A 26,957-nucleotide genomic window follows, 5' to 3' on the forward strand; every position below is an offset into this window, starting at 1 on the left:
TTATGACCATACTTACTACATTTAGAACATTGACCGGGAGCAGAATCAGGGTTCTGAATTGCTCTATTTCTACATTGCCTAGCCATGTGACCAAATTTATTCCAAAGAAAATATCTACCATTAAATTTATAAGCATTGAATTGTCTTACCAGTGTCATATGGTTTTGATCTTCATTAGTAGTACTGAAACTCTATCCTTGTTCAAATCCAAGTCCACTGGAATCTCCATTTTGCCTTTGTCTCTTCAATAACTCATCTAGTTGTGCTGAACTAATCTTGATTTTTTTTATACTCACTTGTAATAGTTAGATCATCGGGCTTAGAGTTACCATTTGTGTCTCAAGCTCTTGTTGATTACTCTGGGATTGTACTAAATTAGTTCTCAACATATCATTCTCATGAACGAACCTACCATGTTCTTCAAATTTGTTCTTTAGAGATACAACAAGATTTTCTTTCTTTTTCTTCCAGTCCTCAATCTATTTTAGACATTCTCATAGTTATATCTTGCATTTAATTTCTCATAACCATGTTCTCCTAAAACTATTCATTAAGTGCATCTTTCTCTTCATCATCCCGATTTTGCAAAAGTTCCTTTCTCCTAGCTTGAACAGATGATAGCCTCTCCTGTAGGACAAGAATGAATTCCTTAGCAAAATTCAATTCATCTTGTAGCTTTAATTTCTTCATCCTTTTAGCATCATAATCTTGAAGTGCCATCTCAAGTTGCTTTTCCAAACCCGTATCCATGGATTTTGGATTCAAGATCTCCCTCAAGCTATTAAACTTCCTCCGAGGCACAAGGCTCTGATACCAATTATTGGAATCAAAGAACACTGAGAGGGGGGGGCGTGAATCAATGTTCTACTAGTATGATCAATTTTAACCTTATTAAAGCATACATACACCAACCGGTATACCGGTACATACAAAATTGAAAGAAGTAAAGCAACCAATAAGCCAATCACATAGATAAACACCATAACACACAAAATTATATGTGGAAAACCTCAAAAAGGAAAACCCACGGTGGGATTTGTGACCCACAATATCAATCCATTGGCCATATGAAGAGATATTACAAAACATAGGGGCCTGCACTTGCAAGAAGGTTTACAACCTAGAGAACACTGCTCAATCCCCAAAGGAGCCTCACTGACTACATATAAGTCCATACTACAATCCAGAGAAATGAATGAACTGCTAAGATAGCATCTTCAATGCCAGAATACAGTTTCGGTTAAGCTCTATCTGTTATGGTCTAAAACCCGTAAACCCTTTACCAGAGTAACCCTTTAAAAAAATATCCTCACATACATGATCCCTCTGATATATTTCACATTACTTAACATCCATATTTGTATCCATACCATTACATCACAAAATGATCTATCCAACTGACCTATATACCATATACAATTTATCATTCCTTATGTCGGCTTACAAATATAATTACAATATCAATATAAATGTCAGCTAGATAACATAAACACATGAATATCAAAAAATAATTATCGATGCCAGATCCAAAGGATGTCAGGCTCCAATACTAATAACCTCATTCTAAACCATGTTGGCCTGCATTGTCAGTGACCTGAGAATTCCTTCCAACCTGCCGGTGCCGGTGAAGTTCTTGTCGATACACAGTTGAACCAAAACATGAAGCTAGAACAAGATACCATGTTGCCATCAACGACAACATAGTGAAACCAACCAATTGAGTGTCAATTTCCAACACATCCTACAACATGTGGTGCATACATGATTAATCTTAATATAAAAAGGTTTTGACATTTCAAAAAATCTTTGACATTCTTATTTGAGGAAACTTTTGAAGGAATCTTTCATAAAATTTTGTTTGAGTCATATCCAAATAGTATTTGGCATCTGGCTCATGAATTCTAGATCCAATTCACCTTCTAACAACATCTCTTTGGTTAGGCGAAATCCTTGTGTTGTCGTACCAAAAAGTTTCAATTAATGTTCTTAGTGCATCAACAAGAACCTTGTCTTTGTGTGGTAGTCTACCCGAGAATGCCCAAAGAGAATTATTGTTAGGATCCTCTATTTTCTCCCACCTATCTAATGCTTTACATAATGTTGTTCTTCTTATGTTTAATGACTTACTTGTTTTGCTTATCAAACAATTTTTTTATTTTCTTGCTCATTATAGTTGATGTAAGAACATGTCGAGTAACATTAAAATCTTTAGTACATGATTTTGAACCAATAGCTTGATATGCATCAAATAGATTTCTCACAATAGTTATTTCCCTATTACTTTCAGATGATCTTAGGCCTAGAATTTTCATTGTCTCTCTAAAATTTAAATTTTTAATCATTTTAATAATTAATTGGCATCTTGTAGTTTGATTTAAGTTTTCAAAATAGTTTTTCCATATTCTTTTAACCATTCTCCTTCAAGTTCGTTCATTCATTTTATCGAGCATTGGATTCAAAAAATTCTTATTGATGTCAATTAGATAATTTGGTTTCCTACGAATGATTCTAGGATGTGTTAACATTGGTGCATTGCGTGCATTAGATACATTCATCACATCAAATAGAGTCAGTGTTTGTTCATCATTGCATGCATTGGGTACATTCATTGCATTAGTTTCATATAGTAAATCAAATGTTATTTGTACATCATCATCTTTTGTTTGATTATTCATTGTGATCTCTTCTTCAATTACATTATGTTCATTTGGTAAATTGAATTGAGAAGTTGAGGATGACGTACCTTCTTGTCCCATTGTTCTTATGTCACACAATTTGTTCATATGCTGCCTTTGTCTTTCCTTTTTAGTCTCTTGTTCTTTCCCATCATTACTACCTCTTGTCCTAAATAGAATAATTTTACATATATATGTAAACAAAAGTTCTTAAACAATCAAATAACCATAAAATTGAGCATTATAATTATTTTCTTAAATCAAAACTATTAAACAATCACAATAACATTGACCAAACTAATTAGAACAACAATTCAATCATTTGAAATCATGCAGAACAAAATTTTTACTTACTTCTACATATAAAACTATCACAAAAGCATAGTAACAGTTGTAGTGGGGTATTCAACAAGCTCAAAAATGTCTTTTGAGGTCATTGAGGCTGTTGGGAAACTAAAATTACGTCTACGAATCATGTATGTGGTATGTTCAATGACCCTGTGTATGCTTTTAGTCCCTAAAAATGCTTAGCAGGCCAACATCCATATTCCCAGTACCTCATATGCATTACTTGCAGTAAAGAAAATGTTAAGGAAAAGGGAGAGAGGAAGGGAGAGGGAGAGGGAGAGAGAGAGGGGGGGGAGAGAGATATAGAGAGAGAGGGGAGACATATATAGAGAGAGGGAGGGAGAGAGAGAGAGAGAGAGAGAGAGAGAGAGAGAGAGAGAGAGAGAGAGAGAGGGAGAGAAAGGGGGAGAGGGAGAGAGAGAGGGAGAGGGAGAGGGAGAGAAAGGGGGAGAGGGAGAGGTATGGAGAGAGAGAGAGAGTGATGGAGAGAGAGAGGGAGAGAGAGGGAGAGGGAGAGAGAGGGGCGTGAGAGAGGATGGAGAGGGAGAGAGGGAGAGAGGGAGAGAGAGAGAGGGAGGGAGAGGTAGAGAAATGGGGAGAGGGAGAGAGAGGGATGGAGAGAGAGAGGGAGAGAGAGAGAGGGGAAGAGAGAGTGAGGGAGATAGAGGGAGAGGGAGAGAGAGAGAGAGGGTTAGGAGAGAGGATGGAGAGGGAGAGGGAGAGGGGGAGAAAGGGGGAGATGGAGAGAGAGGGATGAAGGGATGGAGAGAGAGAGAGCTCAGATTAAGGATATTCCATTGTCTTTTGTTTTATAATATATTGGCAGGTGAACAGGTTAGATGTTTTTCAAGCCATGTTTGAAGGGGATCTGATCATTCAAAAGAAATGAGTGATTGTGATAAAGGAGGTGGGAGATAAGATTATTATGTTCCAAGTGGTATATAACAAGATGGGTAAGCAAAATATAGTGATGAAAGAGGTGGGAGGAGAAAGTATTGTGTATCAGGTTTCAGGTTTTATGGAGAACGAAAGAGTAAAAGTGATAGTGGAGGAGGTAGGAGGAGAAATTTTGAAAGTTGTTATGAATTTTCTCTACACAAGAAAAGTGGGTGATAATGAAATTTTTGCAGATTATAAACAACCTATGAGGCTTACAGCCAATTTTCAGATAAAGAAGTTGTTTACCAAGTTGAATTTGTGTATGGATGGGGTATGTAGAAAGGGAGAGGGGGAAGCATGTTGGTTTGTTATTTTTATAAGCAGTATTGGTAATGTTTTTTATATTGTAATAATGGTTCATCTTGCCACCTTAGGACACCATATGACCCCTTAGGACATCATATGCTCCTAAAGGGTCATGTGGTGTGCTAAGGGGTCACATGATGTCATTAGGTGTTATGTGGGGTCCTAAGGGGGAGAGAGAGAGAGAGGGGGGGAAGGGAAAGTAAGGGAGATAGAAAGAAAGGGGAGGGAGAGAGAGAGAGAGAGAGAGAGAGAGAGAGAGAGAGAGAGAGAGAGAGAGAGGGATGGGGTATGGAGAAAGGCAAAGAGGGGGAGCATGCTGGTTTGTTGATCTTGTAAGTAGTATTGGTGCTACCTTTTATATTGTAATAATGGTTCGTCTTGCCACCTTACAATACTGTAATGCCATCTTGCCTTCTTGACCCCTTAGGACATCATATGCTTGACCCCTTAGAACATCATATGCTCCTAAAGGGTCATGTGGTGTTATGCGGGGTCCTAAGGGGGAGAGAGAGAGAGAGAGAGAGAGAGAGAGAGAGAGAGAGAGAGAGAGAGGGAGGGAGGGAGGGAGGGAGAAATAAAAAAGGGAGGGAAGGAGATGGGAGGAGAGGAAGAGATGTCACATGATGATGTTAAGGGTCATGCCCTAATTGATCCATGCATGTGTTACAACACAATATGACCCCTTAAGACACCATATAGACCCTTAAGATATCATACATGGTCTTAAGGGGTCATATGGCATCATTGGAGGTCATGTATGGTCATAATGGGGCCACAAATGTGCTAGAACATCATATGAATGTTTCAAATATGAAGGAATTGATTATGTGGTCATTGATGTCAACATTGCTCTAGTTGGTTGCTGATGTTCTCCAGTTGGACATGGTTTTGGCAGAGGTTATGAGAGATTATTCTCTGGTATTGTCAGATTCGGTTTTGGAAGGATACTCTTGATGATTATATGTATGTCATATTCAGTTGGTTTGCGATTTGGTGCTCCGGAAGCTATTGATTATGTTCTAGACTATCAGTTGATATTCTTGGTCCTGGTTGGTGGTATTTGATGAAATGATTAAGTGGTTTTGATGTGGCTTCTAGAAATGGTTCTTAACATGTTAAAGGCTTTCTTTACCATGTCCCAATTGTTTTGTGGCTTCGCATTAGCTAGCGTGAATATTTGGTGATCTGATTTGGGTCCAGTAGGATATTCTATGTTATTGACACTAAGGTTTTTTCTTGGTTGATGTAATGTGTTGTGGTTGATCTTGCCAGGATTTTTGGTGGATGTAATTGTTTGGGAATTTGAATTAAGTCCATGCTATGTAATGCAAATCATAATATTGGTCCGGTGGTCGATATTTGTATTGTGTAATGTAATTTTTGTAATTAACGAGTTCAAGTTTGAGGGTTTAGCCCACCTTGGTATCAAGGTTGATGATTTGTATATATAGGAGATATGTTTATGTAATTTTGGTATCGGTAGTCTATCTACATTTTTAGAGAGAGGTAAATGTGAAAACAAGGATATATCATTCAACAAAGTGTTGAGGAGAGTTTGGTGTTGGAAGGCAGACAATTGTGCTTAACCAGAACTGTAACAAAAAATTAGGAGATGCTATTTCCATAGTTCATTTCATCTAGATTGTAGTATGATGTTTATGTAAGTCAGTGAGACTTCCCTTTTGTGTTGAGGACTATCCTTTAGGCGGTTGGCCTGATTGCAAATGCAATCCCCATAGTAATATTTTTGCATACTACTGCAGAAGTATTATCTGATTGCATGGGTAGGGTTTCCCATAATGATTTTTCCATTCACCGGGTTTCCACATCAAAATATTGGTGTTGTGTGTTGTGTACTCTCATGCTTTATCATCCACTATTTTGTTTTCATTTTTCTCTAGTAGAAGGTTTATAATCTGCAATAATTGTTTAACTTGTGGAAAAATGATTCACGCCCCCCCTTCTCAGTTTTTCTCCATTTCATTCTAACAATTGGTATGAGAGAAAGGTCCTCTCTATAGAAGCCTAACCACGTGAGGAGATCTGATGACATCAATTTATTCATCTAATTTCCACCAGAAGGAGAGTCTTAAATTTGATGGTACAAATTATAAATTATGGAATGAGTGAATGAAGATTCATCTAAGATGTCTTGGAGCTAAGATATGGGAGATAGAAGAAAAAGGCTGAAGCAAAGGAAGTCAGATTGGCATATGTACCCACTCAAGAAAAAATGTCTAAAGATACTTTTGAATATCTTAGAAATCAATTAGGGGTAACCACCCCTCTAGAAGAGACTTAGAGATGAAAATATGCATCAATCTAGTGAGCTCTTATCAGAAATATCTTCTAATCTAAGTTGATGAGATGGTGCTACTACTCAGGGGGAGTAGTTAGCTTACTGGTTCAACCCTTTGTCATTGATATCAAAGGGGGAGAGATGTCCATGTGAAAAACAAAAAATCATATTCCAGTATGGGGGAGAGATTAGTCAGTTCTTTTGTTGTTATCTTGGGAGAGAGTTTCTTGAAGATTGTTGGCATTCCTTGGCACTTGGATTTTTTTCACATTCAGTGTTTCCATCAATGCCAAAGGGGGAGATTTTTGGCAATATGAAGGAATTGATTATGTGTTGTCCTTGATGTCAACACTACTCTGGTTGGACATGGTTTTGGCAGAGGTTATCAAAGATTCTACTCTGGTATGATCAAATTGTTAGATTCGATTTTAAAAGGACATTCATGATGATTATATGTATGTCATATTTAGTTGGTTCATGATTTGGTGCTCCATAAGATATTTATTATGTTCTAGACTATCGGTTGATATTCTTGGTCTCGGTTGGTGATATTTGATGAAATTGTTAAGTGGTTTTGATGTGGCTTCTAGAAATGGTTCTTAACATGTTAAAGGCATTCTTGATCGTGTCTCAATTCTTTGGTGGCTTCACATTGGCTAGGGTGAAAATTTTGTGATCCCATTTGGATCTAGTAGGATATTTTGTGTTATTGACACTGAGGTTTTTTCCTAGCTGGTGTAACGTGTTGTTGTTTAACTTTGGTGGGATTTCTGGGGGATGTAATTGTTTGGGAATTTGAATTTGGTCCATGCTATGTAATGCAATTCATAATATTAGTCTGATGGTCATTATTTGTATCATGTAATGTAATTTTTGTAATTATGAGTTGAGGGTTGAGGGTTTAGCTGACCTTGTTATCAAGGTTAATGATATGTATATAAAGGAGATATGCTTATATGATTTTGGTATCAATATTTTGTCTGCATTATTAGAGAGAGGTAAATGTGCGAACAAGGATATATCATTCAGTGAAGTGTTGAGGAGAGTTTGGTGTTGCAGGAAAGACAACTGGGCTTAACTGAAATTGTAACTAAGCATTAGGAGATGCTACTTCAACAGTTCATTTCCTCTGGATTGTAGTTTGATGTTTATGTAAGTCAATGAGACTTCCCTTTTGTGTTGAGGAGTGTCCTCTAGGCGGTGGGCCTGATTGCAACTGCAATCCCCATTGTAATATTTTCACATACTGCTACATAAGTATTATCTAATTGTGGTTAGGTTTTTCCATAGTGGTTTTTCCCTTCATCAGGTTTTCCATGTAAAAGAATTGGTTTTGTGTGCTGTGTACTCTCATTCTTTATCATCCACTATGTTGTTTTCATTTTTCTCTGGTAGAAGGTTTATAATCTGCAACAATTGTTTATCTTGTGGAAAACTGATTCACCCCCCCCTCTCAGTTTTCTTTTGGTTCATTCTAACAATTGGTATCTGAGCATTCTAACAATGACCCCCTAGGACATCATATGGTCTTAAGGGGTCAAATGTGTGCTAAGGGACTTTACATGATGTCATTTAGTGTTATGTGGGGTCCTGATAGAGAGAGAGAGAGGAATACAATGTACGATAAGATATCAAAAGACACTATATATCAATATGCGTGTACATGTACATACATATATATATATATAATACACATAAAATATCAAAAGATGATACATATACATACATATTATATATATATATATATATATATATATATATATATATTATAAACATACATATATGTATACATACATCATACACATATTATATATACATATATCAATACAATATCTAAATATATACATATTATACATATACATATATATGTATGCACACACATACATTTTAAACATACACATTATTTTCTTTATGTTATAGTTGTTAGGTCCTGGTGACAACTGAGAGGGGGGCTGAATTAGTTGTCAAATAAATTCAAACCAAAAACAACTTAACCAAACTTAATGCTTAATACTAGTAAACCAAACTTTATGCTAATAGACGGTTTATCAGTTAATTGCAGTACTAGTAAAGATTAATGCATGAAATAGAAAGAAAATGACATCCACAACACATAACACCAATATTTGTACATGGAAACCCTGTAAGGGTAAAAATCACGATGGGAAACCTTACCCACAATCAGATGATACTACTACAGCTAGTATGTGTATACAATAGGGGGTCTACACATGCAGAAAGGCCAAGTGCCTAGAGATCACTGCTCAAACAAAAATAGGAGTCACACTAACTACAACTGGATGGTTAAATCCAATAATGATGTACTGCTCAAAATAACATCTTCATATGCTAGATTCAGTACTGGTTCAGTTCTGATATGTCTTCACAGAAACCTTCCTTCAACCTTCAAATGATGTCTGTGTGTATATCTCTGTTGATATTCGCATATACTGAATTATAATCCTTTCCACATTCACATATCGATCTTACAAATAAGATCTTATATTTATACCAAAGCCTAAAACCAATTGAGTAGGTTGGCTCTATAAAAGATATTACAATAAAACAATTTACAAGTAAAACAATAACCGATGCAATATCTGATTCAACATGTCAACTTAATGCATTTAAAACATTAATAAATCATCTCCATAGCATGTCATGTTGATCTGGAATAGATAAACCTGCTAGTGCTTATCCTGGACCTATTTGCCGGTAACAACAAATATGCAATCATGAATATACCAATGAACAAATCTTCAAGACAAAGTGTCCAAACGATGTCTTCGACATAACCAAGTATTTTCCATGTCATTCCAAGTACCAGTGAACAATATATCCTACCGGTGTACCAGATACCTATGACTATGCATAAGTCACTTGCTTGTTGGTGATCATTTCCAATTCTCCAAGTGCCAGAGTTGATAAGTGTTAACAGGTTTTGACATCAATGACAAAACCATATCAACATATCCAAAATACCAACAATCTCCCTGTTTGGCATTGATGGAAACACAAGATGGAAAAACCATCAAAGTGCCAAAATAGAAATGCCAAATACCATAAACCAACAATCTCCCAAAAGAGATCAAAACTAGAAATCAAAATTCAGGTACAAAGAGTAATCAGTCTCTCCCAAAATAAAAATATCTCCCCCTAGGAGTAACATGTGTTTTTCCATATCAATCTCTCCCCCTTTGACATCAAATGCCAAAGCAATACAAAAACCAGGTTCAGATACAAAATACCAATCTTATTTAGTATACCAACTTCTCCCCCTGAGAAGTATCTCACCTCATCAAAGCCAGAGTAAAAGATTTTTTTGTTAGTTCTATCGGTTGATGACAAACATCAATTGTCTAAGTTTCTACCGGTGGGGGTATGACCCCAAGCTGATCTCTGAGATATTCAAAAGTCTCCTTAGGTAAAGGCTTAGTGAAAATATCTGCAATCTTCTCTTTAGTATTCACATAAACCACTTTTACTTCTTTTGCTTCAAAATTCTCTTTCAAAAAATTCAGTTTGATAGAAACATGTTTAGTTTTAGAATGTAGTATCGGATTCTTAGATATATCAATTGCTGTTGTATTATCACAATAGATAGTTATAGGTTCCTTTCATTTTACCTTTATGTCCTTCAGCATTTGCTTAAGCCATAATATATGTCTACAGTTAGTTGTTGTTGCAACATATTTTGATTATGCTGTTGATAAAGATGTGCAATTTTGTTTCTTACTCAACCAAGAAATTAATCTGCTTCCAAGAAAAAATGCTCCGTCAGTGGTGCTTTTTCTGTCATTTACATCTCTTGCCCAATTTGCATCTATGTATGCACATAATTCAAAGTTTTCATCTCTAGGATACCATAGGCCAAGATTTGTAGTGCCTTGTAAGTACCAGAAAATCCTTTTTACTACTGATTCATGATTTTCTCTAGGATTACTTTGAAATCTTGAAACAATACACACTGTATTCATAATATTAGGTTTTGTTTGTGTCAAATACAGTAGACCTCCTATCATATATTTGTACCTAGTTAGATTAACAGGTGTAGATTTATCCCTTAGTGATAATTTATCATTTGTAGTTATAGATGTGCTTACTGGTTTAGAGTTTTAAATGCCAAATTTCTTTAGTAACTCCTTCAAGTACTTGGATTGAATCAAGAATATGCCTTTATTAGTCTATGAAATTTGCAATCCTAAAAATAATTTTATCTCTCCAATCATAGACATTTCAAATTCTTGCTGCATTTTAATAGAAAAGTCTTTACATAATCCATTTTCTCCTCCAAAGATTATATCATCAATGAAAACTTCTATAACCAAGATGTCATCATTAGTCACTTTATAGTATAAGTTGTTGTTAGCATTACCTTTTAGAAAAAACAATCTTCAAAAGATATTTATCCAATCTAGCATACCAAACTCTTGGAGTTTGCTTCAACCCATACAAAGCTTTCCTCAACCTGCAAACCATATCTTTGTTATCTGTCAAAGAAAATCCATCAGGTTGTTCAATGTAAACTTCTTCTTCAAGATCTCCATTCAAAAATGCACATTTAATTTTCATTTGATATACTTTATAGTTCTTGTGTGTTGCAAAAGCCAAGAATAATTTGACTGCCTCAATTATATCTACCAATGCAAAGGTTTCATTATAATCAATTCCTTCTTTCTGTGAATATCCCTTACACACTAGTCTTGCTTTATTTCTGATTACCTAACCATCTTCATTAAGTGTGTTTCTGAATACCCATTACATTTTTGTCTTTAGGCCGGGGAACTAATGTCCATGTGTTATTCTTTTCAATTTGTTCTAATTCTTCTTCCATAGCTTTAATCCAATGTTTATCTTCACATGCCTCATTAATTGATGCTGGTTCAATTTGAGAAACAAGATATACCTTTTCATTTGCCAATCTTCCTCTTGTCATAACTCCTTGGTATTTATTCCCATTATCTGATTTTTAGAGTGGTTCAATCTTACATATCGGGGTGTCTTTGTTTGTTGCAGTTCTCCAGTTACAATGGAATTTTCAGATGATACCAGTGTAACTAGATCTTCATTCTGTACTGGTGGGTTCAATGTAGGTTCAATTGTCAATATCTCTGTTGCTGGTTCAGAGTCTATATACCTTGAAGTTCCTCTAAACTGTTCATCAATTTTCACATTTGTACTCTCAACGATTTTCTGAAATCTCTTGTTAAAACATCTATATGCCTTGCTCTTAGATGGATAACCAAGAAATATTCCTTCATCACTTCTAGGATCAAATTTCCCAATATACTCATCTCTTCTAATATAAAATTTACTTCCAAATACTCTGAAATATGTAAGAGTAGGAGTAATACCAAACCATAGTTCATGAGGGGTCTTACCAGTTTCACCTTTGATGTGAACTTTGTTGAATGTGTAGACTACTGTGCTTATTGCCTCTCTCCAATATATATGTGGTAGATTTGCTTCTGATAACATACTTCTAGCTGCATCCAAGATAGTTCTATTTTTCCTTTCTACAACTCCATTCTGTTGTGGTGTCTGGGGTGTTGATAACTGTCTTATGATTCCATTTACTTCACAAAATGTATTAAATTCCTTAGATGTAAATTCACCTCCTTGATCTGATCTCAAACATTTGATTTTCTTACTGGTTTCATTTTCTACCATCACCTTGAATAGCTTGAATTTCCCAAGCGCTTCTAATTTTTCTCTGAGAAAAGTAACCCAACACATTCTAGAATAGTCATCAATGATTAGCATGAAATATCTATCACCTTGTAAGATTTTAGTTCTAGTTGGACCACATAAATCAGTATGAATTAAGTCAAGAGCATTATTGGATTTTTCTGGAATACTTTTGAAAAGATTCTCTAACTTGTTTTCCAAATTGACATTCCTTACATATTGGATTGTGAGGTTTAACAATCTTAGATAAATCTCTAACTACTTTAGTTGTGCTAATTTTTATAATTCAATCAAAATTTACATGACAGAGTCTCTTATGCCATAGCCAACTTTCATCAATATGTGCAATCAAGCATGTCTTTTCATTGTTATTCAAATGAAAGATATTAACTCTAGTTTGATTACCGGTTGCAATTTTCAAACCAGTTCTATTCATAATTTTGCATTTCTCATTCTTGAATTGTAATTGAAATCCTTTTTCAACTAATTGATCAACACTCATAAGATTATGCTTTAAACCTTCAACATTGTAAACATTGTCAGTATTATGCTTACCATCAAGAGATATAGTACTTTTTCCTTTTATCAAATAAGCTTTATCATCTCCAAATCTTACTAGACCTCCATTATATTCCTGAAAAGTCAAGAATTTACCTTTATCACCAATCATATGATCTGAACATCCTAAATCAATGATCCATTCATCCTTAACTTCAACTTTAGCTGCCAAGGCCTGCTCTACTGGTTGAATAGTAGGTGTCAGTTGATCTTCTATTATAGAAACAAAGACCCATCCATTGTCTATGGATTCTCATCAGAATCATCAGTGACTCCTTCATCAACAAGATAACAAGACTTGTCTTTATTCTTCTTAAATCTGTATCTCTGATATTCAGGGTTAGGCTTGTATGTTCTTCTAGCTTCTTCTTTCAATATTGCATTTCCATCAAGGAATCTTGAAGCCATATGACCAATCTTATTATAGTTAAAACATTTAAAGGGTGCCTTACCTTCATACTTACTTCCAGTTGGACCTTTAGGCATTTTCCTTGCAAATAGTGCTTCAAGTTCTTCATTTTCTCTTCTTGTTTCTTCAAGTTCTCTTGCATAAAAGGCTTTCCAATCAGACTTGTCAAATGATGATGCAGATGATGTTGATGCCTTAAAAGCTAAATTTGTCTTTATAGTAGAAATAGGGCCAAATTCCTCAATTTCAAAAGCTAAAAGTTTTCCAAACAATGTATCTCTAGTTACTAATGTATTAGGCATTGTTCTTAACTCATTTATAGTAGTAACTTTCATTTTGTATGCCAGTGGCAATCCTCTTAACACTTTTGAAACAATTTCATCTTCACTTAAGGTTCCTCCACAATATTTAATACCCAAAACAATTTCATTTACTCTTTCCATAAAAGCAAAAATCCTTTTATCTTCTTCCATTTTCAGAATTTCATACTTGACCTGAAAGCTTTCAAGTTTTGCAATTTTGACTATGGAATCTCCTTCATTCAATGTTTCCAAATGGTCCCAAATAGATTTAGCAGTAGATCTATCTAATAATCTCATGATTTTCTGATCTGACAATGCGCTCAAAAGTGCTTCCCTTGCTTTGCAATCAGTTTCCTCATCCTTAGCCAAGTTAGGTGGATTAGGTTGACCTTGAGTAGGAGCAATATATCCATTCTTTGTAACTTCCCAAATGTCCTTTCCAATGCAATTCGAATGTGTCTCCATCCTGATCTTCCATATGTCATAGTTGGTTCCATCAAGTTTAGGACTGTCCTTCCTGAAATAGTTAGAAGACACTGGATCTCCTCAAGCTATTAAAATTCCACAAAAAGAGGACTCTGCTCCGATACCAATTGTTAGGTCTTGGAGAAAACTAAGAGGGGGGGGTGAATGAGTTGTCAAATAAATTCAAACAAAACATAACATAACCAAACTTAATGCTTAATACCAGTAAACCAAACTTTATGCCGGTAGATAGTTTATCAGTTAATTGTAGTACCGATAAAGATTAATGCATGAAATAGAAAGACAATGACATCCACAACACATAACACCAATATTTGTACGTGGAAACCCTGTAATGGGAAAAACCACCGTGGCAAACCTTACCCACAATCAGATGATACTATTGTAGATAGTATGTGTATACAATAGGGGGTCTGCACATGCAGAAAGGCCAAGCATCTAGATCTCACTACTCAAACACAAATAGGAGTCACACTTACTACAATTGGATGGTTAAATCCAATAATGATGTACTGCTCAAAATAGCATATTCATATGATGGATTCAGTACCGGTTCAGTTCTGATATGTCTTCACAGAAACCTTCCTTCAACCTTCAAATGATGTCTGCATGTATAGCTCTGCTGATATTCGCATATACCGAATTACAATCCTTTCCACATTCACATATTGATCTTACAAATAAGATCTTACATTTATACCAAAGCTTAAGACCAATTGAGTAGGTCGGCTCTACAAAAGATATTATAATAAAACAATTTACAAGTAAAACAATAACCGATGCAATATCTGATTCAACATGTCAACTTAATGCATTTACAACATTAATAAATCATCTCCATAGTGTGTTGTGTTGATCTGGAATAGATAAGCTTGCCGGTGCTTATCCTGGACGTATTTGCCGATAATAGCAAATATGCAATCATGAATATACCAATGAACAAATATTCAAGAAAAAGTGTCCAAACGATATCTTCAACATAACCAAGTATTTTCTATGTCATTCCAGGTATCGGTGAACAATATATCATGCCGGTGTACCAGATACCGGTGACTATGCATAAGTCACTTGCTTGCCGATGATCATTTCCAATTCTCCAAGTGCCAGAGTTGATAAGCGTTAATAGGTGTTGACATCAATGACAAAACCATATCAACATATCCAAAATATTAACAATAGTATCACATGCAGAACTGCGTATGCACTGCTTATTCAAAAGAAACCCCATACGCACTGCTTATTCAAAAGAAACCTCGTATGCGTTGCTTATTCAAAAGGAACTCTGTATGCGGTTGTTATTCAAAAGAAACTCTGCATGCGGTTCTTATTCAAAAGAATCCCCATACGCGCTCTTGTCTATTTAGGCTTGTGAATAGGCTTCGATGACAAAGCTACGGTTTGGAAGTTTGATTTCCCTCCATTTCCCTCTTTTTTGACATGTTTTGTTTTATGAACTTGGTTTCTCGACTTTGTCATCATTAGGTTTACACTTCATCAAGTGGGTATTTCTAAAATTGCAACCATATTTTCACCCATCTTCTGAGCTTTCTAACTATATATTTTAAACAAAAATTGAATAATAACTTATTATTGAATTTCTTTTACCAATGTCTCCATAGTTCTCAGAGACATACGTGTACCATTTTTTTCATAACTTTTGATCTACTTATCCAAGTTTAAAAAACTTTATTTATTATAGTAGTAAACTTGATAAATTAAAATTTAAAAGAAAAAATTACATTTTTTGATTGTTTTGGTGCAAGTTATGGTTCGCGCACGAACAAGTACCTGATTTTCAAGATGTGCCCGATTGGAAAAATCATTAAAAAAAAATACTCAACAAAAAATTACAAAAAAATACACAACTTGTAGTGCTCACTCTTACCTATCTTTCTGCCAAAGGATTTGTCAAAATACTAAATCTAACTATGACTTTTTTGATGCGCACGTTAGACACTATGTTATGTTTTTTCTGAAAAAAATCAGGGTCTATTTTTTGTACAAGAAGGATTTGACCCCCTTAATCTTATCTAATTCTGAAAAAAAATATTAGTTTGGAAACTAGATTCAGAGTAATACAACCTTTGTTCTTTGAGTATCTTCATATCTTGATTGGATGGCTCTCAACTTTCTCCTCCAAGTTCAAGTTTACTTGATTTCAAAAAAAAAGTGTCCACTTATACCCCCTTTTTGCACACCATCTGGGTGCACTTACCCATCTGCATCAACTATTATTACTTATTCTAACAAAAAATTATATCAAATCATTGTTGCACACTGACAATATTGAAAATCATATTCAATTAATTCAATTAGGTTGATCTTACAATACATAACATTGACTTTTTAAATCCTTATTTTTTAGTATTGGAATGTAACTTCCCACCTACCTAACTATCTAAGTATATAAAACTATAAACTAACTTTTTAATTTTATTTAGTCTCATTTATTTATCCTAAAACTAACCAACTAATGTAATATTCTCCAACAAAAAAAACATCTATTTATATCTATTATTCTATATTTTAGTGTAATGAAATTGAGTTAAGTAGATATTTAGAGATTAAGTTATTTATAGTAATATTTAAAAAGTAAGAACAATAATTTGTTTAAAAATACTTAGAAAGTAATTTAAATCTACACTTAATAATTTATTTGTTGGTCACCTTCATACATTCTCATTGTACATTTTTCATCAAATCACACACTCAAAACACACTTTAATGCATCACATACTTATCTACAAAAGGTCAACACTAAATAAATCAATAAATATTAATGGACAAAGAGATATATAACACAATTATTTTGTAAATTTCACTTTCCTATTTCAAGACTATGCTTATGATTAACAACAATTTTATATATGTTATTTTATGCATAACAAAAAAAATTATCATAAAATGTAGCAAAATATTTTTGTTTCAATGAATTCGAAAGAGATACAAATATATAGATTACACTTCCTTATTTATGCTACCTCTATATTATTTGTTGTTGTAGATCCATCTAAGTGATGTTGAATTTTCCCAATTCTATATTCAACAAAAACCAAAGTTCAAAATGTTTATAGGCATGACTTTGAAAATCACAGCAATGACCCATGTTAAAATTCACCATATAATGTTGTATCAAGCCATGTAAATGATGTCACTTGTGTCAAGACACATGATCTAATTTTCTATGAAGACTTCTAAATGATTATTAATTGTTAACACATGCTTTTGATGTCCTTCCACTTTTTTAATAAGTATTTATAAATTCAACTATAGACCTCTAAGGCATCTTATGTAAATTACAATCAGTGTAACCATTTCACCTTCTTTTGGTGCAAATGCTAGTAAAGAAGATGATTGAAGGATTAATTGTATCAAAAGGTCCATGATAGTTGAATGAAAGAATGAAATTTATAGTAAGAATAATTATTATAATAATAAAATTGTTGTTATAGGATCAAGTATCGATGAAATGCCTTAAGCAAACAATATGAGCATTGCCATGTTGATTCTAGAGTAACAGTTATTCTCTTCCCTTCTCATCTAATGAGTGTAAAGCTATTGTTGTGACATTATGGTAGAGGATGCAACATACAAGCAAATGTGGAATGATGGCCAGCACATGGTTAATGATTACCATTGCAAAGGTTGGAGGAAATATATTTTTTATTTCTTATAAGGTCACATGGAGTATGTCTATAGCTAAGAGCGTGTTTTTTCCCCACCGATGTCTAACCACCAACATTTTTTTTGTGATTTGATGTTGATGGTTGCGATCACTGGGATGACAGTCTTTATATTTGATAAACAAATGAAATTTTGCTTTGTTCACTAGGGGATCATTTAGAGGAGAGGGGTTAGTAACCATAGAGATTAATTTTGTGATTATATATTAGTTACATAAAATTTCATATGATATTTGTTTTTGCTAGAAATTTGATATAGGTTCTTATCTATCTACAATTAAAATCCCAAAGTGCAAGTCAAATAACATTACTTGTCAAATCACCATACTTAATAAAAAATATCCATAAATCAATTTTTAAAGATTTGATGAATATTTAATCATAAAATCTTTATTAAGTAAGCAAAATTGTCATTCACTTTTTATTTTATACCATTTAAATAATCTAAAATTTCAATATCATGCTTTTGCATTTTTTCCATTAATGTCACTTCTTATGGTCACTTGTCTCTTCTACTCGTCTTTTTTTGTAAGATTCTGTTCTTTCACGTAAAATTGGGTCCACTTCTCCATAGATTCAATGAAATTATATTTGACTCATACATCCTCTAGAAGCTTTGACAGTGGATTTTTTTAATGTCAATAGAAAATTTATTATGGTTGATTTGGCTAAAGCTTTTGTCAATAATGAAGTTCTAGAGAACATTTATTAATAATTTTGGGGAGGTAACGTGGCTAACCCCACCACCTTTCATTTTCATTTGGTTATTTATATTAAATGAATTTTTTCTTTTAATTTTCCTTTTTGTTTGACCGATACATTATGAATATAGTAAAATCTTATAACAATATAATCAGATTGTGTTTATAAGGAGAATTGTTATTAATGTCTATCATAATATTTTATAATGCAAATTTCAGGACAAGCCCAAGTCATTTCAAAGTGTTATTATTATTTATTATTCTCTCTTCTTATGGGAAAGTATATTTTTATAATTAAAAAAAAAAAGATTATTAATATTTTAATATTTTTCAGTTGCTTTTTTTATTATTATAAATTAATTTGATGAGGTGATTTGATTTTTTTGGTAAGATTGAAATTTAAATATTTAATAATTTTTTTGTAATTTTTCTTTATCATAATTTACATTCATTTTACTCATTTTGTGACATGCATGTTCTGATTTATTATTTAATGTTTCTTTTTATCACCTTTAGTCTTCACTTGTTGTTATGTAAGTATTACTCCATGTTTTATTGTTCATTTTCTTTTGTCTATTTAATGTATATGTTCCACCTCTAAAACCTTTTACCTTGTCATCTTTTCATTTCTTCAATCAAATTATTTTATTGGACACTACATCTTAATCCTAGTGTAAGAAGCAACTTTGAGTTTTTGAAACCTCACTTCCCAGATAGTTCCATGCTCAAGAACCACCACTTCTAAGTTGCAAACCTTCTCCTTTACTAATCCTAGAAAATTGAGCTATCTCCAACATTAAGACTTCTTCGTGGCTTTGAACATAAGAAACATGTAGTATCCTCATTCTCTTATCCAACATGTCTTTTCACCCCATGTTCATTTAATTAGGAAAAAAAAGAAGTAAAACTCTGTTTATAACTCAAATTCCCTCAAAAACTTATTGAGAAGGCCTCCTAATCTTTACATAGAAACATCAAATTTTTATCTTTAGAATAAATTTTGAGGAATACTTTCCAAAGACGTTAGTATATGTTAAGGTTTATAAAACATATACAATATGTTAGATTTCACCTCAAGATTTGTATAAGTATTTTAGAGCACTAAAGCACTCTCTATAGCCAATCACATGGTAGTAAGTATTTATTATGTCATATATAGGATAGTTTAGCTTTTAGTATTATAATAGTTTAATTTTATTTACATTTTGGTCATTAGAAAAATACATTTAAAAACATTTATCTTGAAATTTAGCTAATATGATAGTGGACTACAAATTTTAGATTTCAATTGGAAATAACATATTTTAAATTTTTATCTTAACATGTAACAAAATTGTTAATGCTTTATAATTTTATATTCCAATAGGTCATTTATATCATTTGTGATTATAAGAAAAGGTGAGAAACATAACTAAAAATAAAATAATACTCATAATGAGGAATGCATATATACTCTCATGTATGATTGTCTTTAGCACCCAGTTTGATTTTTTCCAACCCTAGTATTTAATGTTTATGCTATTTTTTCCTTCGATAGAATCTTGGCTACCTTATTTTAGTTGGAGGTTTTCTCTAGGATTTGGCTTCTTACTAGCAAGATGTTTTTGATAATTGCAAGAATTCATGATAATGAAGGATTGGATCGATGCAAGCAAGATGAGGGAAGTGACCCTCTAATAGAAATTAGGTTAGAAGTGCAACCTCTTCTAATTAAGTTTTCTTTTTAATGTGCAATTAGAGTTTTCAATAATGGGTTTTGAATTTTGTTGTGTGGACCTTGTCTATATCATATTTTCTTTCCTATTATAATAAATCTAGAGCTCTTAATTCATTTTTATCACTTATTTCTAACTTCTTGAAAAATAAGTTAAGGAAGTTGAAGAAATTGCATCCTCATATGAGAGAAAATGAGACTAATTAGTCTTTCCTAAAATGAATTCAACCTATGGTAAAAATAATTCCTCAAAAATGTTTATAATAGAGCCTTTTGTTCCATCTCCCCAAAATGGAAGGATCTTTCTTTATCAATTATTATATCTTTTCTTTAAGCATGTGCAATTTAGGGATAATTTTATAGTTTTTATTTTCAGTTGCAACTTAATAGAGAGAATAAATTGAGGAAGATTTTTAAATTTTATTGGCTTAAATTTACTATGATTAAGCTACCATGTACATAACAATCTTATTTATATTTTATGGAACTCCAACACTCTTCAAGACTTTCTTTTGATTCTTAGCATGTAATTAAAACGTAAATGATAATTAATATTCCTTGAGAATCTTTTCATTAGTTCTTATATGCAATCATGAAGGAGATGGCACTGGTAGTGGTAGTTACTAAGTTATTTTTACAAATTTCTAAAAATTCTTGTTTGGTCATATTAATTTTTATTCAAAAAGTATAAAGTACTCACCTTTCAAACTAATTTATATCACATTTCCTCTCTATCAAAATATTTGAAATGCTCCTCTATTCGATATAGAATAAATAAGATGTTTAACTAGATTGTAGATGAGTGGAACACTCTTATGAGCCTCCACAAAATGATAACATCTTAGTTTGTTATTACTTTCTAGATTGTAGATTTTTGTTATGTATCTCTTTTTTAACTCCTCTGATTATTATATTGATGCAACTTTTCTTTTATATTCTGTTGAATTACATAATTAATCCAATACTGTGACTTATAAATGTGAGACTTTTTTCCACTTTTTTAATAAAAAACAATACATTCTTTATAAGACATAGTATACACTTGAATTCCTATCATATACTCACAAATTAAAATATTTAGACTTACATAGATAAGTTTCATAATAAATAAAATATATAAAACAACCAAAGAACCCCTTTGTCTTGCTTTTATTTCTTAAAAGCTCCCATTTCACAAACAGAAACATGGATTCATAAATCTCAAACCACACAACTTGACACACAAAAAGAAACGAGGCTAAACATTAAATAGCCTATAAAACAATCAGCCTGCCATCTTCCACATTAAAAAGCGGAAAACCAGACGTTTGACCCTAATGCTTCATATCGTCCCCTAGTAGCAACTAGAAGTGGCTACGTCCAGAACTCTTGATGGATGATTTCATGCCGGTACTAATAGGCGATCGTGGACCTGCACCACTGTCCTCCAATAATGAGGGCTTAGGAGGGTCCTCAATTTCTATGGCTCCTTCCAACATTTTGGCTACCTTGCCCATTGAAGGCCTTTCTTCCGGACGACTCTGGATACACCACAGTGCTGTCTTCACCATTCTTTGCACGGCTTCCATTTCACTTTGATTTTCCTTTATTTCGTTTAACCTTTTATCCACAACCTCTTCCATTTTCCTTTTTATCATTACCATCTCAAATGCCCATTCAGGAAAATAGAACTCCCTGTCTTGTTCAGTCGAATGGAAGACATACGCATTCCTTTTCCCCATAACCATTTCGAAAAGCACCATTCCAAAACTATACACGTCAACCTTTGCACTGATGGAATTGCTTTGAAACCACTCTGGAGCTAGGTATCCCCGTGTCCCTCTGATCCTAGACACATTCAAGCTATGGTCTTTTTCAACCAATTTAGCCAGTCCAAAATCAGAAACCTTAGGGCAAAAATCCTCGTCGACCAAGATGTTCTCCGGTTTGATGTCACAATGAAGAACCCATTCCAGGCACTCCTCATGCAGGTATGCAATGGCTCTCGCTACCCCCAAAGCTATGCGGTATCGGATGCCCCACTCCATTGAAGTCCCTCCCTCTGTATTGAACAAATGCTTCTCCAGTGACCCATTAGGTATGTACTCGTAAACCACCAGTCTGTGCTCGCCTTCTGCGCAGAATCCCCACATGCGAACAAGATTGAGGTGATGGATTCGCCCTATGATGGAGACCTCTGCCCAGAATTGTTGCTCTCCTTGACGAAGGCCTTCCAATTTTTTCACTGCAATCTGCCTCTGATCGGGCAAAAGGCCCCTGTAGACCGGCCCAAATCCTCCCCTTCCCAGCATATCGCTGAAGTCATTGGTGGCCGCTTTCAGCTCTGCGTACGAGAATTGCTTAGGCCCGCCGGAAGGGAGAAGATCGAGGGCAAATATTCGGGCCATGTCTCTGAATTTCGAGTACTTTCTCAAAAACGCGCGGAAGGCATAAGCTCCCAACAACAGCTCCAAGCCAAAGATGAAGAAGATTATGATGAGATTTCGCGGCTTGTGGTCCGATTGAGATGGCGGGAGTGGCAGTTTAAGAAGGATCGGACAAACATTTTCGAGTACTGAGGGCAACCCATGAAAGAGATTTGGAGTGTCTTCCTCGCTTGCAGAGATCTTCAAATAAAGCCGCGTTGCCACTGCTTGAGACCAATATCCGTAGATTAAATTGCCGAACAGATGGTCACAGTTCCCACTGTCCACATGGTGCGTGAAACCCACACAGCTGCTGTTGTTCCTACAAAAATCCATGCACTCTTGTAGTATTGTGGTAGTCTGTGTTGTAAATGTCAATGCTTCAAAACTGACGAAGTCCAACGGAACAAATGTTACATTGCTGAGCTTCGTGATATCGTTGTGCGGCTTGCAGCTTCGATTATCGACCGGGCTCGGGTCAAAACCAGGTGGGCATTCGCACGTTGGCTCCCACTTCAAATTTATCTTACACACAGCGTTGTCTCCACAGGCACCGGGGATTTGGCAGTGTCTTGGGAGGGCTTGCCACGCTACAGTCCATGAAGAAGGAGGAGGATATTTTGTCCTACTGTACATGACGAGATTTCCGTTGCTCTCTAAAGTCAGTCTTCTCAACCGGTCCTCCTCGCCCCCGTCGGTCGCCATGATCATGAAACCCATGTCGATTTCGGTTGTATTCAGAAACCCAGACTCGTCCAGTTTAACTTCCAGAAACCTACCAGACTGCCAGTACATTTTGCTTTCCCACACTCCGTCTGCCCTCCTGTAATTATAATACAAGGAAAGTTTGCTGGACTGTTGCTCTAAAGAAAGAGAATAGTAGTTGCCGTCTCTGCCATAAGTACCGTTTGGAGATCTCGACAGCAAAACATCTTCTGTGGTGAAATCTTGTTTTGGAAGAAGATTAAATGTAGGGAATTCCCTGAAGCTTTGCCATCCATTGAGCACCATATTGCCCGACTCCTGCAAAGTAAGTTCCGAGATATATTTAGAATCATACGTGTCCTTACTCATCCACGCAATTACACCATTCTCATCTGAAATGGAGAGAAACCCGTCTCTCAAGTGCAAAGAAGAATTGCGACCCACAAGAGAAGTTGAGTTCGCCATCCACGCCATAGTTCGGTGCGAGTCGTTGGCGTACCACACAGCGAAGGCATAGCGATTTGCCCTCACATTGTAAAACCCAGCACAAAACATTCCATTTGAAGAAACCAAGTACATGTTTTCATTGGGTTTCCAACCGGATGAATTCAAAAGAGTAGAAGATAGACGAGCTACTGTCTTATACTCTTCTCCCTCGCTCTCCGTCACACAAATCAGCACCATGAAAATAACAAGTAAAACCCACGCAGCAGCCATGGCTTTGGTAGTTACAAGAGGGGATGATACTTTTCGTTGCGACAGACAGCTGAGAGAATTCCTAATCATCAAACAAAACGAAAAATATAGAAAAACTACAGATAGATCTTCCATAGCTTTGATCCCGTCATCCATGTTGTTGCATATCTCTAGGTATTGATGACGGGGGATTTCAGTCAATATACGTTTGTGTCCTACATATTCAACTAACAATTGGACGTTTTTTGAATTTAGTGAGGAGCTAGGTCAAGTCATTTGAGTTTTCGCTTATTTCTTGACCTTAGCTCGCCACTAAATTCAAATGACTTGACCTTAACTTAGCTCGTCACTAAATTCAAATGACTTGACCTTAACACCTCACTAAATTCAAAAACTTACAACTGCAAGTTGAAAATGGACAGCATTGGTAAGGCCGCGGGGAGGGAGTTTATAAATCGTCAACATATAAAACAACAAAGCCCGCGCGAGTTTGTTTTCACCGTCTAAGCTCATAATTCTCGTGCCATGACTTCTGCTGTTAAAGAAGCAAAATTTGATGCTATATAGAAACATGAAAAAGATGGATTCGATTGCTCAAAAGAAATGAATATGAAAGAGTTTAGAATTGAATAATTATCTTGAATAAGAGTATTTAATTGATTTTAACGATATGGTGATTTTAAAGTTGATTTTTAAAGTTGATTTATTAATATGTTATAACAAATAATTAGAATTAGAAATATATGTAAATAGTGGACGAATGGAGAAGCTTGTTCACTCATATCTACATATTATTTACTATGTGGCACATGATTTGTTCATTTCTTTATTTGTGATTCAATCCATACATACAATATGACTACGGTTAGTAGAGAATTTTAGATCTATTGTGCTCCTTGGTTGAGTAGTCTTTGAACTAATATATTGATGTACTAAGCTAGGCTTTCTAAATGGTAGTTTATCGATCTAGCATGCACAAGTGAATTTCGCTATTATTTTAGTTTTATTGTCTAGATGTTCAAGTAATTTGCTCGTGATGTAAGGAATAGTTTTGAAAGTGGCATGCATGATTACATAAATCAATGGTCCAAGGAGATCTTAGAATTTGAGTACAAGGAGGTAATAATTGGTGAATCACCATGAGGATGGTTTGAATTTATATCATATGAGGAGTTATATGAAATAATTTTCAGTAAATTGTTAGATCATTTATGTTAATGGTTGCCATTACAGGAGTATAAATGTTATAGTGGATGTTGATGCATAGTAGAGTGTACACTCATGAGTATTGATCAATTGTAGAAGTTAGAATATGACTCAAGGGTTTGTAATTTTGACATAGGTTTGTGAGAGGAATTATTCAGGGTAATAAATTAAAGATTGTAGTAACTACATATTTATTGTTTGATGAAAGTATGTTTTCTAGGTAGATTACATTGTAAGTAAAAATATTATCACAAGGCTTTCTCTTCCTTTATCCAGCATAGAGAAGACTTATGACACTTTAATGTGCCAATAATAACAAGCAATCATCAACAACTTGATTCGAACTTTCAAAACCTTTATTTACCATAAGTTTTTGTTTACATGCAAACTTCTTTGTTTTTGCTCAGTAATAATTTATATTTTATTAATATTCAAAAAACCGTTTGCTTAACATGTCTAAACAAGTATCTAAAACCACAAAAAGGGATAAACATCCAACCTGACATAAAGTATCAAACCCTACCAAAATTGCCACTACAAGGCTACCCCACAAACCTTCCCAATTACATCAAGAAACTAGTTAAACCAAGTCTAAAAAGATGCCAGTCCAAAAATGACAAGTCACCACCAAAAAATGGAAAACATCAACTCACTGGACTTGTCGTCGATGTTTATTCCTCGCCACCCTAGCATCTTTGTTCTCCATCACCCTCATCGGTCTAGGACGCAACACCCATCTCTAAGCATCCTCAACCTCTGCCTTGGCCTGTGCAATGATTTCGTCTAACTCTTTGATTTCTACAAACATCTTCAAGCATCCCAATCCCTTCTAGCCTCCTTCCTGCAATGAAATTTACACATTCCCCTTGCCCACCGAAGAAAGGGGTATAAACCTACATTACCACCATTGTCACTGGCCACCAATCCCTCTCGAGCATCAAACCCCACACCTAGCTTAGCCCACTCAAGGAATGAATCCATCCCTACCAGGAAAATGGACAATTGTCTGCATAACCTTCCTAACCGTTGCCATGGGTTCTCCCAGCTCCAACCCCCAAGCCATGATAAGGGAGAACACATCCATCTTTGATTTGAATTTGAGTAAACTGAAGGTTCCCCCAACCACAATTGCTACACTCTAAGCCAATAACTCATTCGAAGATTTAAACATCCTTTCCAACTGCATCATAGTAATTTCCCAATAGAAAGAGTAAATTCGTCTCCTGGTTCGAAAAGTGAAATTAGCTTTTATACCCACCACACTCCCTGCTTCACCATCGCCCAAAACAATGTCTGAAAACTTCACAGAGCTCTGCTAAAACTATGGCTATTGTCTCAAGGAAGCCTCGAGAAAAAGAGGAAAGAAATAAATGCCAATTCATAGATCTTTAAAATCATCATTAAGAAGTATCCTCACCAAACTGAAACACAACCTTATCTCACATTCCTCTGACAACCATACAAACTATCTTCTATGTCATAAATATTCACCACCTGCTTCCTCTTCAAAACAAACATTCAAAAAATCTTCCAATCTAAATCTCTAACTGCATTAAATGTGAGAGCCCATTTGGAAAGGATATCAACCTCAACATTGCCAGTACATTTAACATGGCTTAATTGGAAATCATCAAAATGCTTAAGCTCTTCAATGATGTTGTGGATCCAACTTTGCAGGTGCCATGTCTCAATTCCTTTCTTCATTAATGCCAGAATGATAATTAGAGAATCTCCCTCTAAATGCACTTTTCTAGCACCTAACATCATACACATCCTAATGGCTAACAATGTTGTTGTCGCTTCAGCCAAATTATTTGAACCTTCAACCAACCTCTAA

General features: G+C 34.7%; 1 protein-coding gene across 1 annotated transcript; it reads right to left on the reverse strand.

The window, feature by feature from the left end:
- Positions 1–21,395: 21,395 nt before the first annotated feature.
- LOC131040362 (G-type lectin S-receptor-like serine/threonine-protein kinase At1g34300) lies at positions 21,396–23,972 on the reverse strand. Its single transcript, XM_057973265.2, has one exon. It carries the CDS (start codon positions 23,933–23,935, stop codon positions 21,452–21,454), a length of 2,484 nt encoding a protein of 827 aa, XP_057829248.2. The 5' UTR covers positions 23,936–23,972; the 3' UTR covers positions 21,396–21,451.
- Between the last annotated feature and the right edge of the window lie 2,985 nt (positions 23,973–26,957).

The sequence above is a fragment of the Cryptomeria japonica genome, chromosome 1 (assembly GCF_030272615.1).
Source record: "Cryptomeria japonica chromosome 1, Sugi_1.0, whole genome shotgun sequence".
Taxonomy (NCBI): domain Eukaryota; kingdom Viridiplantae; phylum Streptophyta; class Pinopsida; order Cupressales; family Cupressaceae; genus Cryptomeria; species Cryptomeria japonica.